Genomic DNA, 13,781 nt, shown 5'->3' with positions numbered 1-13,781 from the left:
TTTGAGCCAAGCACTCCTCCAGGTGGACCCGGAGGGAGGGTGCACCTAAGCATGGCTGAGCGTGTACAGCCAAACAACTCTAAGTGGACACACGTGAAGGTTCTTGGGTGAGATGCACGCCGTAGGCCTGTCTCCTGACGTCGCCCCCGACTCTCCCAGGCCCCTTCCTCAGTCCAGCCCTGCCAGCAGGTTCTGCTGGTGAAGCCGCTGGGGGTGACAAAGGGAGAACAAGGACCTCTTGCTTCTGTGGCGGCGGCAGCATGTTTGGCAGCAGTGGGACCCCTCCAGGCTCTTCTCACACCTCACTCACCTGGGGAAGCCCCAGGGGCCCAGTGGGTCTCAAGCAAACGGGCTCTGCCACTGAGAGACCACAGGCTTATGCTGCCAGCCTTGGATGGGGTAGCTTCCTGCTGGTGCTCAGCTGTCAGCAGCGTCCGCATCCCATGGGGCCCTTCCTCCACCTTCCTCAGCTCCTCTGGAGCACTGTGCTGAAGAGGCATCTGGTTTCTAGGCTAGACCCTACTTGACTGACCCAGGTGTTGTTGCAGTTACCGAGTAAGTAAGAGAAACTCCAACGTGACTGAACAGTGTTGTGCCCACGGTCACATATGGAGCACATGGAGCTCACATGGAGCATGAGCTCCATGCAGGGAGCAGACTCCTCAGACTGCATGTGAACGTGTCTCTAGGAAAGATTCTTTGGGGTTTGGGAAATACTGTGTAAACTTAAATTTTTTATGGACGTAATTCCAAAGGAATGTCTAAATTTTGTTAAATGATTTTTTTAATTGGAAAAAAAAAAGGCAAGGTTTGTTCCAGGCAGTGGGAGGCCCACTTCTGGAAAGTTTCTGAAGAGCAAGGGAACCGCCATAAGGGGACAGTTCCAAAGTCTAGTCTTGGGCATCACGGGCCACCCAGTGCCCAGTGCCTACACTACAATCAGTCACATTTTGAAAGAATGCATGTGGCAGAACCTGTGTTGAGGTGCCGGGGAGAGCCAAGGGGTGGTCTCAAGGAAGACATGCTGGCTCTGGTTGCAGTTTTCAGAGGGAAATGGGAAATCCACGTTCAGCACCCCCTGGGGAATTGGAGGGCAGCCCTGTAGGGGCTGGGGTGAGGCCTCTGGGGAGATGCCTCACCTACCTTCTGATTTCTGCCCTGCCAGGTGAGGGTGCGCTTCGAGCTCAAGTCCCCAGTGAAGACCATCGAAGATTTCCTCCGGAGGTTCACGCCCAGTCGCCTGACTTTGGGCGGCAGCAGCGTCGGGAGCGCGAGCATGGCCGCCAAGTCTGCGCCCAAGGCCAGCCTTCTGTCCACGCTGGCCAACGACGGCGCGCTGCTGAGGCTGGAGGAGAGGCTGGGCCCCGGGGCCCCGTGCCTAGCCAGCAACGGCTACAGCAGCGCGGCAGACAGCTGGGCTGCAGAGCAATCCGCGACGGGGCCGGAGCCCGGGGCGGAGCTGCGCTACGAGGCCGAGAGTCCCGACGAGGCAGCGCTCGTGCACGCCGCCCGCGCCTACAGCTGCGCCCTCGTGGGCCGGCTGCACGACCAGGTGTCAGTGGAGCTGCCCCACCTGGGCAGGCTCACCTTCGAGCTCCTGCACACGCTGGGCTTCGACTCCATCCGCAAAAGGATGTCGGTGGTGATCAGGCACCCCCTCACGGATGAGATCAACGTGTACACCAAGGGCGCCGACTCGGTGGTCATGGACCTCCTGCTCCCCTGCTCCACAGGTACCTGTGCCCGCGGGCAGCTCCCCGCTACCGCGGTTCCTGAGAAACCAGCCCCTCCCCACAGCGGAGCTTCGCCTCTGTGGGGGGCCTTTTCCTGCTCTCAAGGGTTTGGGCTAGAATGGAGGGTGGGGGAGGATCCAGCGGATGGGGAGCTTTGGAGCCTGAACTTGCCTCAGAAGTTCTCTGAGGTCTGAAATTCCTGCGGGTGAGGCCCTGCATCAGGTCTGGCTCTGGGGATGAAGATTAAGAGCGTTGACACTAGAAGCCCCAAAAGGCTCCTTTCTGCCTCTCATTGCCTGGACCTGGGGCATCTGTGAGGCCCCGGCCATGATTTTTAGCCATCTGTGGGGTGACTTCAGCCCGCAGTGGGGGCTGCTGGCCTCGGGAAAACTTTGGGCCAATAAGCTTCATCTTGGCCTCTTTTGCACTAGTTTGACTGAGTCCAAGCTCGCTCTGCTCACTGCACAACAGGCCAATGAATGCGAAAGAGGAGATGTGGAGGCAAGGGTTATGACTTTATTCAGAAAGCTGGCAGACCGAGAAGATGGCAGACAAATGTCTCAAAATAACCGTGTTGTTGGGGCCTGGATGCCAGGTTTTTTTATAGAACCAGAGAGAGAAGCAGTAAGGAACTAAAGTCGAAAGGCAGAATAGAGAGAGAGAGGAGAAGAAGAGAAGTTTAAAGGGCCATTAGTCTTGCAAAATGTCTCTGAGAATGGCCAGTATCTGGGAAGGGATGTGTTAATCTCTTGTTCCTTGTGTCCATTCACCGGTGGGCAGGGTCAGATTATCTCTCTTGAGCTGAACAAAGACACTAGTTTACCAGTCAGGCAGAGGGGCAGGGTCCTCTGGAGCCAGGCCATTATGTATGATTTTAACAGCAAAGCAACAAAAAGCAAGTCAAAGAAGTAGTTCCAACATGAAGTTAGAATTGACTCTTCTCTGCAACACTAGACTTCCATGTTACATTGAGGTTGAAGAAGAGTAGTTCAGAAACCACTGTTATAGAAGGTAGAACTTTGTTTAGCAGACGACTTGCAGAGGAGCTTCCCAGACCTCTCCACATGGTCCTGCAGCCCCAGTGTAGCCTTCCTGTTTGCACCAGCCTCCTCCTTGAGTCTCTGGGAGTCATTAACCACAGATGAGAAACAGAGCCTTCCATACATTGTACCATGGAGCAAACAGATCAAATCACGGTGGTGCCCAAACCATGACATTGAAGGGGGCACCTGAAAAATAAGCAGTTTCTGTGGATCTCTGCCTTCCTCTGGGAATTTCCAAGCAGTGTGCCCTTCACATAGGTTTGGATAGGTCATAGCTACATACAGATGCCAGGCAATTTAAGATTCAGGATATTCGGAGCCCCCAGTGGTTTTTCAAGAAAAGGGATGGCTCTGAGGTGGTCCTGAAGTTATCAGTGACACCTTGACATTGTGCATAAATCGTTCTGCTTTCACTGTGGGTGTGGGGTGGGCGGGGTATGGAGCAGAGCAGTCCTGTATATGGCCAGGCTGCTCTACTTTGTGCACGTGATAAAGTGAGGGGGGCATGGGAGTGTCCAATACCTTCTTCAGAGAGCTCACAGAACTTTTACATAAAAAGCACATGGAGGCTCAGCTGACTGTGGATGGGCACTGTGCCGTATTCGCAGGATGTGGCTGCATCTCACCTGCCCTGGCAGTACGTTATGTGGGATCGGGTAGCAAGCAGGGACTCCACCCACCCGTTACCTACAGATCTCTGTTCAAATCCCAAGTCTACATTATGGGCTGGGGTGACCCTGGACATGTCACTCTCCCTGTGCCTCTTTTCCTATCTGTACAAAGGAAATCAGGATGCTGACCTCCCAGGAACCCCTGTCCAGGCTCCAGCACAGTGTCTGGTGTGTTCCAGGTATAAAGTATAAGCTGGATCCCTTCCCTTCTCTCTGGTTTCTTTTTCTTAAGGTTCACTTACCTGAGGTTCAGTCCACGTATCACTTTGTGTGGAGATGTTGTGATGACTCCACCTCCTCCGAGGGCAGGTGTAGAGGAGGGGGGATGGGCAAGGTGTGGCAGTCACCACTTCTCCCTGCTGGGCTGGGGGGCCTTCAGCCTGCACAGAAACATGTCAGTGTGGTGTGTAACCTCACCCCCGTCCAGGGCATCCTGGGTCCCCAGTGCCCACCCTGCCTTCTCTCACGCTAGTTTTGTTTGGGCCACTGTAGCTAACAGCAGCATCACAGCCCCTGCTCCTTCCCTGGTGTGCAAGCTTCCCCTCGCCCTTTGGACAGCTCAAGCACTTTGTTAGTGTTAATTCCAGAGTCTCTTGGTTAGACGTGTCCTTGCTCAAATTATAGACAGAATCTGGAATAATACTATCACAATAACAGGAGTAAATGGATTTTACAGGAGTAAATAACAGGAGTTATTCAAGATTAACATGACATTCAATGTCATCTTTTCAGGAAATATATATTCCTAAGCAAAGCAATGTAGGACAGTGTTTTCCTTTTTTTCACTCTTTTTTCATTATTGCCCCCTTAAGGAGTCTTTTTAGATTTTTTTTTTCTAACTATTCCTCCATTTTAATGCCATGGATATGCTATATATTTATTTATGTACTATACATATATCTGTGCTTTATTTGTAATATGATTTTCCCCCTCAAGGGACCAGTCTTTGGTCTGTTAAGGGGACTGTCTTCTCCATGGAGAGCACAGATCTAGAAGGTTAAGAGTGTTTCTCCCAGGTCCTATATCAGAGAGCTGACTGGGCCTGTAGTCAGCTTTCCCCAGGCAGGCAGATTCTCAACCACCAAACTGCCAGGGAAGTCCTAGATTTCTTTTTTTTTCCCCAGTAGTGTTAAGTGTATTCATCCAACATTATCTTAGAGATCAGATAACTAGCCTACTAATGAAACAAATATACTAGTAAATGCAGTATTGCATTTGAATACAAGCTTATAGGCAGTTAGAAACATTCCACATATTTACAAGCAAGGGCAACCATGGCATGTATTCCTCAGAGTATGTAGAATTATCTAGGTTTTACCTGACAAGTTTCTCTCATTATTACAGCAAAAGTCTTCTAAATCACTGTATAAATTAGGACGTTATGTTGATCTACCTTGCACAGATCCTCAACTAATGAAACAAAACAAAGTTCAGATAGTTTTAAAGGCAAGTCAAATAATATTTTTCATTGTGGAAAATATTGTATTCTATGAATCAGTGTACAAACACTGCAAAATAATACTGTAAACCATAGACTATTATATTACTAGTCTTTTGAAAAATATTTCTGTAAATAGATCATGAAACAATTTTAAGTTCTAGACACTTGAAGCATTTTTTTTAATGTTTTGCATATGCTTTCTATATGATCAAGGCTTTATGTAAAACGTCTGACTTTCAGAAATTCAAAAGGATTTCTGTATATAAGTAAACACCTTGTGTTTTTAGGATGATAAATTTTTTTTTCTATGTTATAAATTGATTACTCTTCATGAGGTTTTGTTATGTGAAATTCTCATTTCAACACGTGATATTAAAAATAGCCAAAACTACGATGAGTTTCTTTTTATTTTTTTATTTTAATTTTTTCTTAATATATATATTTATTGAAATATAGTTGAATTAAGTGTTTCAAGTGTGCAGCAAGGTGATTCAGTTATACACATATATTATCTTTGAAATTATTTTCCATTATAGGTATTATAAGATATTGACTATAGTTCCCTGTGCTATACAGTAAACCTTTATTGCTTGTTGAATATCTATTTTTTTAAATTAGAAATCTAGCATTCTATTCATACTAAGTCAAACAAGTGAAATCAAAATGTCGTACATTTTTTAGGCAAAAATTTGAAGTTTTCTATAATATGTATATTATACATATTATTTATATATATGTATACAAAAGCTTTTCTACTATACTTGATAAAGGCTTAAAAAGAACACACAAAAAGAAGAGATGGAGAAATTGGAAAACATAAACTAAATGAAATGGAAGCACTGACTATGAAATAGAAAAAGTAAAACAAACTGGATAAAAGTAAAATATCGTATAGCCAAGTTGTTTTTAAACATGACTGCTCACTAGAAACATATCTGGAGCTCTGGAGAAAAAAAAAAAAAAGCAATACCTGACCATTTGTATTTTTTGAAAAATTTCCAGATAATTCTGATATGCATCTGGACTTTAAAAAGTGATTACAGGTTTTTCTATTAAATGATAGTTTTGGTGATATTGAGTTCTATTATTTTTCTGTTGACCAATTATGATACAGTGGTGTTAGGTGAGATAGTTACTTGATCACAATAGTGAAAGATGTTTATTAGTTATCACATTCAATAGCCAGACAAAAAATTTTTATTTTAATTTTTTCTTAATATATATATTTCTTGAAATTATTAACGTAACAATATAAACATGATTAACTTCACAATATAAAATAATTACGTACAGTTTGGGGGATCAAAGTGATGTGATAAGTGCATGCATGTACATACAAGATTTCATCCGCCCAGCCAGTCTGTGTCTTTTGGTTGGTACATTTAATTCATTACATTGAAGAAAATTTAATTTAATTTTAATAATTTAATTAAATATGTATGATCTTATTAGCATTTTCTTAATTGTTTTGGATTTATTTTGTGTAGGTCTTTTCCATGTCCTGTGTTTGCTGCATAGAGAAGTTCTTTTAGCATTTGTTATGAGTTCAGTTCAGTTTAGTTCAGTTCAGTCGCTCAGTTGTGTCCGACTCTTTGCAACCCCATGAATCGCAGCACCCCAAGCCTCCCTGTCCATCACCAACTCCCGGAGTTCACTCAGACTCACATCCATCGAGTCAGTGGTGCCATCCAGCCATCTCATCCTCTGTCGTCCCCTTCTCCTCCTGCCCCCAATCCCTCCCAGCGTCAGAGTCTTTTCCAATGAGTCAACTCTTTGCATGAAGTGGCCAAAATACTGGAGTTTCAGCTTTAGCATCATTCCTTCCAAAGAAATCCCAGGGCTGATCTCCTTCAGAATGGACTGGTTGGATCTCCTTGCAGTCCAAGGGACTCTCAAGAGTCTTCTCCAACACCACAGTTCAAAAGCATCAATTCTTCAGTGCTCAGCCTTCTTCACAGTCCAACTCTCACACCCATACATGACCACAGGAAAAACCATAGCCTTGACTAGACAGACCTTTGTTGGCAAAGTTATGTCTCTGCTTTTGAATACGCTATCTAGGTTGGTCATAACTTTCCTTCCAAGGAGTAAGCGTCTTTTAATTTCATGGCTGCAGTCACCATCTGCAGTGATTTTGGAGCCCCAAAAAATAAAGTCTGACACTTTACATCGTTTCCCCATCTATTTCCCATGAAGTGATGGGACCGGATGCCATGATCTTTGTTTTCTGAATGTTGAGCTTTAAGCCAACTTTTTCACTCTCCATTTTCACTTTTATCAAGAGGCTTTTGAGTTCCTCTTCACTTTCTGCCATAAGGGTGGTGTCATCTGCATATCTGAGGTTATTGATATTTCTCCCGGCAATCTGGATTCCAGCTTGTGTTTCTTCCAGCCCAGCGTTTCTCATGATGTACTCTGCATGTAAGTTAAATAAGCAGGGTGATAATATACAGCCTTGACGTACTCCTTTTCCTATTTGGAACCAGTCTGTTGTTTCATGTCCAGTTCTAACTGTTGCTTCCTGACCTACATACAGATTTCTCAAGAGGCAGGTCAGGTGGTCTGGTATTCCCATCTCTTGAAGAATTTTCCACAGTTTATTGTGATCCACACAGAAATAGATGTTTTTCTGGAACTCTCTTGCTTTTTCCATGATCCAGTGGATGTTGGCAATTTGATCTCTGGTTCCTCTGCCTTTTCTAAAACCAGCTTGAACATCAGGAAGTTCACGGTTCACGTATTGCTGAAGCCTGGCTTGAAGAATTTTGAGCATTACTTTACTCGCATGTGAGATGAGTGCAATTGTGCGGTAGTTTGAGCATTCTTTGGCATTGCCTTTCTTTGGGATTGGAATGCAAACTGACCTTTTCCAGTCCTGTGGCCACTGCTGAGTTTTCCAAATTTGCTGGCATATTGAGTGCAGCACTTTCACAGCATCATCTTTCAGGATTTGGAATAGCTCAACTGGAATTCCATCACCTCCACTAGTTTTGTTCATAGTGATGCTTTCTAAGGCCCACTTGACTTCACATTCCAGGATGTCTGGCTCTAGGTGAGTGATCATACCATCGTGATTATCTTGGTCGTGAAGATCTTTTTTGTACAGTTCTGTGTATTCTTGCCAACCTCTTCTTAATATCTTCTGCTTCTGTTAGGTCCATAGCATTTCTGTCCTTTATCGAGCCCATCTTTGTATGAAATGTTCCCTTGGTATCTCTAATTTTCTTGAAGAGATCTCTAGTCTTTCCCATTCTATTATTTTCCTCTATTTCATTGCACTGATTGCTGAGGAAGGCTTTCTTATCTCTCCTTGCTATTCTTTGGAACTCTGCATTCAGATGCTTATATCTTTCCTTTTCTCCTTTGCTTTTCACTTCTCTTCACAGCTATTTGTTAGGCCTCCTCATACAGCCATTTGGCTTTTTTGCATTTCTTTTCCATGGGGATGGTCTTGATCCCTGTCTCCTGCACAATGTCAGGAACCTCATTCCATAGTTCATCAGGCACTCTATCAGATCTAGTCCCTTAAATCTATTTCTCACTTCCACTATATAATCATAAGGGATTTGATTTAGGTCATACCTGAATGGTCTAGTGGTTTTCCCTACTTTCTTCAATTTCAGTCTGAATTTGGCAATAAGGAGTTCATGGTCTGAGCCACAGTCAGCTCCTGGTCTTGTTTTTGCTGACTGTATAGAGCTTCTCCATCTTTGGCTGCAAAGAATATAATCAGTCTGATTTCGGTATTGACCATCTGGTGATGTCCATGTGCAGAGTCTTCTCTTGTGTTGTTGAAAGAGGGTGTTTGCTATGACCAGTGCGTTTTCTTGGCAAAACTCTTATTAGTCTTTGCCCTGCTTCATTCCATATTCCAAGGCCAAATTTGCCTGTTACTCCAGGTGTTTCTTGACTTCCTACTCTTGCATTCCAGTCCCCTGTAATGAAAAGGACATCTTTTTTGGGTGTTAGTTCTAAAAGGTCTTGTAGGTCTTCATAGAACTGTTCAACTTCAGTTTCTTCAGCGTTACTGGTTGGGGCATAGACTTGGATTACTGTGATATTGAATGGTTTGCTTTGGAAATGAACAGAGATCATTCTTGTCATTATTGTGATTGCATCCAAGTACTGCATTTCAGACTCTTTTGTTGACCGTGATGGCTACTCCATTTCTTCTAAGGGATTCCTGCCTGCAGTAGTAGATATAATGGTCATCTGAGTTAAATTCACCCATTCCAGTCCATTTTAGTTCACTGATCCCTAGAATGTTGATGTTCACTCTTGCCATCTCTTGTTTGACCACTTCCAATTTGCCTTGATTCATGGACCTGACATTCCACGTTCCTATGCAATATTGCTCTTTACAGCATAGGACCTTGCTTCTATCACCAGTCACATCCACAGCTGGGTATTGTTTTTGCTTTGGCTCCATCCCTTCATTCTTTCTGGAGTTATTTCTCCACTGATCTCCAGTAGCATATTGGGCCCCTACTGACCTGGAGAGTTCCTCTTTCAGTATCCTATGATTTTGCCTTTTTGTACTGTTCATGGGGTTCTCAAGGCAAGAATACTGAAGTGGTTTGCCATTCCCTTCTCCAGTGGACCACATTCTGTCAGACCTCTCCACCATGATCCCCCCCGTCTTGGGTGGCCCCACAGGGCATGGCTTAGTTTCATTGAGTTAGACAAGGCTGTGGTCCTAGTGTGATTAGATTGACTAGTTTTCTGTGATTATTGTTTGAGTGTGTCTGCCCTCTGATGCCGTCTTGCAACACCTACCATCTTACTTGAGTTTCTCTTACCTTGGACATGAGTATCTCTTCATGGCTGCTCCAGCAAAGCGGAGCCGCTGCTCCTTACCTTGGACCAGGGGTATCTCCTCACCACCACCCCTGCTGACCTTGAACGTGGAATAACTCCTCTAGGTCCTCCTGCGCCCCTGCAGCTACCGCTCCTTGAACGTGTTATAAAGCTGGTGCTAAATTCTCTTAACGTTTGCTTGTCTGGAAAGTTTTCAGTTTCCCCATCAAATCTGAACAAGAGTCTTGCTGGGTAGAGTATTCTTGGTAGTAGGTTCTTCCCTTTCATCAGTTTAAATATATCGTGTGATTCCCTTCTGGCTTGTAGAGTTTCTGTTCAGAAATCAGCTGGTATCTTGATGGGAGTTCCCTTGAACGTTATTTGTCATTTCTCCCCTATTGCATTTAATATTTTGTATTTGTCTTTAATTTTTGTCAGTTTGATTACTGTGTGTCTCAGTGTGTTCATCCTTGGGTTCATCCTTCCTGGGACTCTCTCTGCTTCCTGGACTTGGTTGACTGTTTCCTTTCCCATGTTAGGGACATTTTTAGCTATTACCTCTTCAAATATTTTCTCAGGTCCTTTTTCTCTTCTCCTACTGGGACCCCCTATACTGCAAATGGTGGCACATTTAATGCTGTTTCAGAGGTCTCTTAGGTGGTCTACATATTTTTTTTTTTCATTCTTTCATTTTTATATTCTGTTCTGTGACAGTGATTTCCACCATTCTTTCTTCTGGGTCATTTTTCCATTCTTCTGCCTCTTATTCTGCTCTTGATTCCTTCTAGCATATTATTCATCCCTGTTTGTATGTTCTTTAGTTCTTCTAAGTGTTTGGTAACATTTCTTCCATCTGCTCGATCTTTGAGATCCTGCATCATCTACACTATCATTACTCTGAATTCTTTTTCTGGAAGGTTGCCTATTTCCACTTTATTTAGTTGTTTTTCTGGGTTTTTTTCTTGTCCCTTCATCTGGGATATAACTCTCTGCTTTTTCATGCTGATTCACTTTCTGTGATGTGGTTTTTGTTTCAGTTACTCTGGTTCTGTGCTTCTTGCTTCTTCTGTCTGCCCTCTGATGGAAGCGGCTGAGGCTTGTGTGAGCTTCCTGATGGGAGGGACTGGTGGTGGGAAAAACTGGGTCTTGCTCTGGTGGGCAGGCCCTTGCTCTAAGCTGCAATCCAAGAATCTGCTGATGGGTGGGGTTTCACTCCCTCCCTGGTAGTTGTTTGGCCTGAGATAACCCAGCCCTCTTTACAGGCTCCATGGTAGGGAGAACTCCAAGAGGGTTTACGCCAAGGGGGCCCTTCCTGGCCTGATGCTGCTGGAGCCCCCAGCCCTGTGGGGAGCCCCTGCTGACTCATGCCTCCACAGAAGACCCTCCAACGCTAGCAGGTAGTTTTGGTTCAGTCCCCTTTGGGGTCACTGCTCCTTTCCCCTGTGTCTTGGTGCATGCAAGATTCTGCTCGTGCCCTGTAAGACTGCAGTCTCTGTTTCCCCCAGTCCTGTGCAAGTCCTATAGTCAAATCCCGCTGGCCTCCAAGGTCAGATTCCCTGGGGATCCCCAGTCCCTTTGTCAGATCCCCAGGCTGGGAAACCTGATGTGGGGTTCAGAACCTTCACAGCAGTGAGAGAACTTCTATGATATTATTGTTCTCTAGTTGGTGGGTCACCCATCTGGCAGGTATGGGATTTGATTTTATTGTGATTGTGCCCCTCCTCCCATCTCACTGTGCTTTCTTCTTTGTCTTTGGATGTGGGATGTCTTTTTTTAGTGGGTTCCAGCATCCTCCTGTCAATGGTTGTTCAACAGCTAGTTGCAATTTGGGTGCTCTCCCAGGAGGAGATGAGTGCACATCCTTCTCCTCTGCCGGCTTGAACCAGAAGTCTGACGAGGTTCTTTTTAAAATAACGTCTAACTTTAAGTTCGTTGAACGTGTATACTATTGACAAGTAGTAAAACAGGTGCTTGCTAAATCTAGTGGTGCACATGTTTTCTGGGCATCTCTTACTGGAAGTGTTGGAGTAAATCATAATGAAAGGTTACTCCTGTGACATTCCTGCCTAATTAATTGGAACAAAATTCTGGCCAGCATTCCACTTGCAGCCAGCTACAGTGAGACAGAATGGGGAGGGCCACTGACTCCGTAACACACTCATACTCTTATCATGCACAAAGTAAAGCGTCTTCTGACTTCTCACTAACAGTTATTAACTCGAGAACACATTGGAGTTAAGAAGGTGTATGTCACTTTGCCATGGATTCCACAGTGGTAAGGCTCAGGATTAGCACTTCTGCAGTCTGGTAATAAACAGCCAGGTCTGTTCTGCACCTGGATCTACAGAAAACAGGAAAGGGTGAATGTTTGGAAATCTCTTACTAGCTGATAGCTAATTTCATACCTTTTTCAAAATTATGGTTAAAGAAAACAACATAACATTAGTTTACCATCTTAACCAGTTTTGAGTGTACAGTTCAGTAGTGTTGGGTATATTCGCATTGGTGTGCAGCAGATCTCTAGGAATTTTCATCTTGCAAAACTGATGCTCTGTATAGCTCCTTCCTCCTCTGCTCCCCCAGCCCCTGGCAACCAGCTTTCTACTTGCTGTCTCTCTGAGCTTGGTTGTTTTGTGGTATTGTGTTGTGTTAGTCGCTCAGTCATGTCCAACTCTTTGCGACCCCATGGACAGTAGCCCACCAGTCTCCTCTGTTTGTGGGATTCTCCAGGCAAGAATACTGGAGTGAGCTGCCATTCAGACTTGAAAATGCAGCTCTATTCTCTCCCTGGATGGGAAGAGTTCCCAACTAGACCCTGATGGTGCTGAGCTCTCAGCTGTGGAAACCTCAGCAGTGACCATCACTGCAGACTGATTTCAGCAGACCTGGCATCTGAGGGAACCAGGGCATTCCACTGGGCTCTGTTCTCACTCTTTTTTTTTTTTTTCTTTTCCTACTTCCAACTTAGATGACGCCAGAGGGAGGCATCAAATGAAGATCCGCAGCAAGACCCAGAATTACCTCAACTTGTATGCGGTGGAGGGCCTGCGCACCTTGTGCATTGCCAAGAGGGTGAGTAGGCAGCTCCACGGAGGGGCAGAGCCAGCAGCGGGGCACGGCCCATGCGCTCATCAGCGGGTCTCACCCAGGTTCTGAGTAAGGAAGAGTATGCCTGTTGGCTGCAGAGCCACTTGGAAGCAGAATCCGCTGTGGACAACCGGGAGGAGCTCCTCTTTCAGTCCGCCATTCGCCTGGAGACGAATCTGCATTTGTTGGGTAATTATGTTCTCAAGCCGGCTAGTGTCCTGTAGGGCGGGGTGGAGTTTGCAGCATCCCGGGCAGAGAGGTACCCTGACTCTAGTCCACAGCAGCTCTGCACACACTGGTCTTCATTAAGTACCCCGCTGGTCTGACACTGGGCTTCCCTTGTGGCCCAGCAGTAAAAAATCCACCTGCAATGCAGGAGACCTAGGTTGGATCTGTGGGTCTAGAAGATCCCCTGGAGAAGGAAGTGACAACCCACTCCAGTATTCTTGCCTGGGAAATCCCATGGACAGAGGAGCCTGGTGGGCTACAGTCCAGAGGGCTGCAGCAGAGTCAGACATGACTTAGTGACTAAACAACAAAACAATTGGTCTGACATTAGCACACCCCCCGGGCGGGGCTATGCTCCATTGAACATTCTCCTCTCTGGTCAGTTTTTGGGTGATTCCCTGTGCCACCTTTCTGGGCACCATGTCAGACTTTCCTCCCCTAAAACCCTGCTTTCCCACAAAAAATAGAGATAAGAAGCAAGGTTTCTCAACAACTGATGCTTAAAATGGTCCCTCCATCCCAGGAACAATCAGAAACTGTTGGACTCAGACAGGGCTGCCTTTTATACATAAAAGTCAACTCTCTCATATCTTTTAATATAAAGGCACTAATCCCATTCATGAGGGCTCATGCTCATGACCTAATTGCCTCCCAAAGGCCCCAGATGCTAATGCCATTACCCTGGGGATTAGGGCATCAACCTATGGACTTTTAGGAGGGACACAGACATTTCAGTCCATAGCAGCATCCCAGCACAGGGAACAGCATGCATAAAAGAGAA

General features: G+C 45.4%; 1 protein-coding gene across 4 annotated transcripts in view; it reads left to right on the top strand.

Annotated features, from left to right (window-relative positions):
- The window catches only part of ATP10A (ATPase phospholipid transporting 10A (putative)), a 186,710-nt gene that overhangs the window by 141,853 nt on the left and 31,076 nt on the right, over nt 1–13,781 (top strand). For all 4 annotated transcript variants that reach the window (XM_027521090.1, XM_027521088.1, XM_027521089.1 and 1 more), the window contains exons 10-12: nt 1,166–1,733; nt 12,654–12,757; nt 12,835–12,961. In XM_027521090.1, coding sequence (XP_027376891.1) covers nt 1,166–1,733; nt 12,654–12,757; nt 12,835–12,961 — 799 coding nt within the window. The remainder of the gene's footprint in view (nt 1–1,165; nt 1,734–12,653; nt 12,758–12,834; nt 12,962–13,781) is intronic.

This window comes from Bos indicus x Bos taurus, chromosome 21 (genome assembly GCF_003369695.1).
Source record: "Bos indicus x Bos taurus breed Angus x Brahman F1 hybrid chromosome 21, Bos_hybrid_MaternalHap_v2.0, whole genome shotgun sequence".
Taxonomy (NCBI): Eukaryota; Metazoa; Chordata; class Mammalia; order Artiodactyla; family Bovidae; genus Bos; species Bos indicus x Bos taurus.
This window is presented reverse-complemented; position numbering and strand designations above follow the sequence as displayed.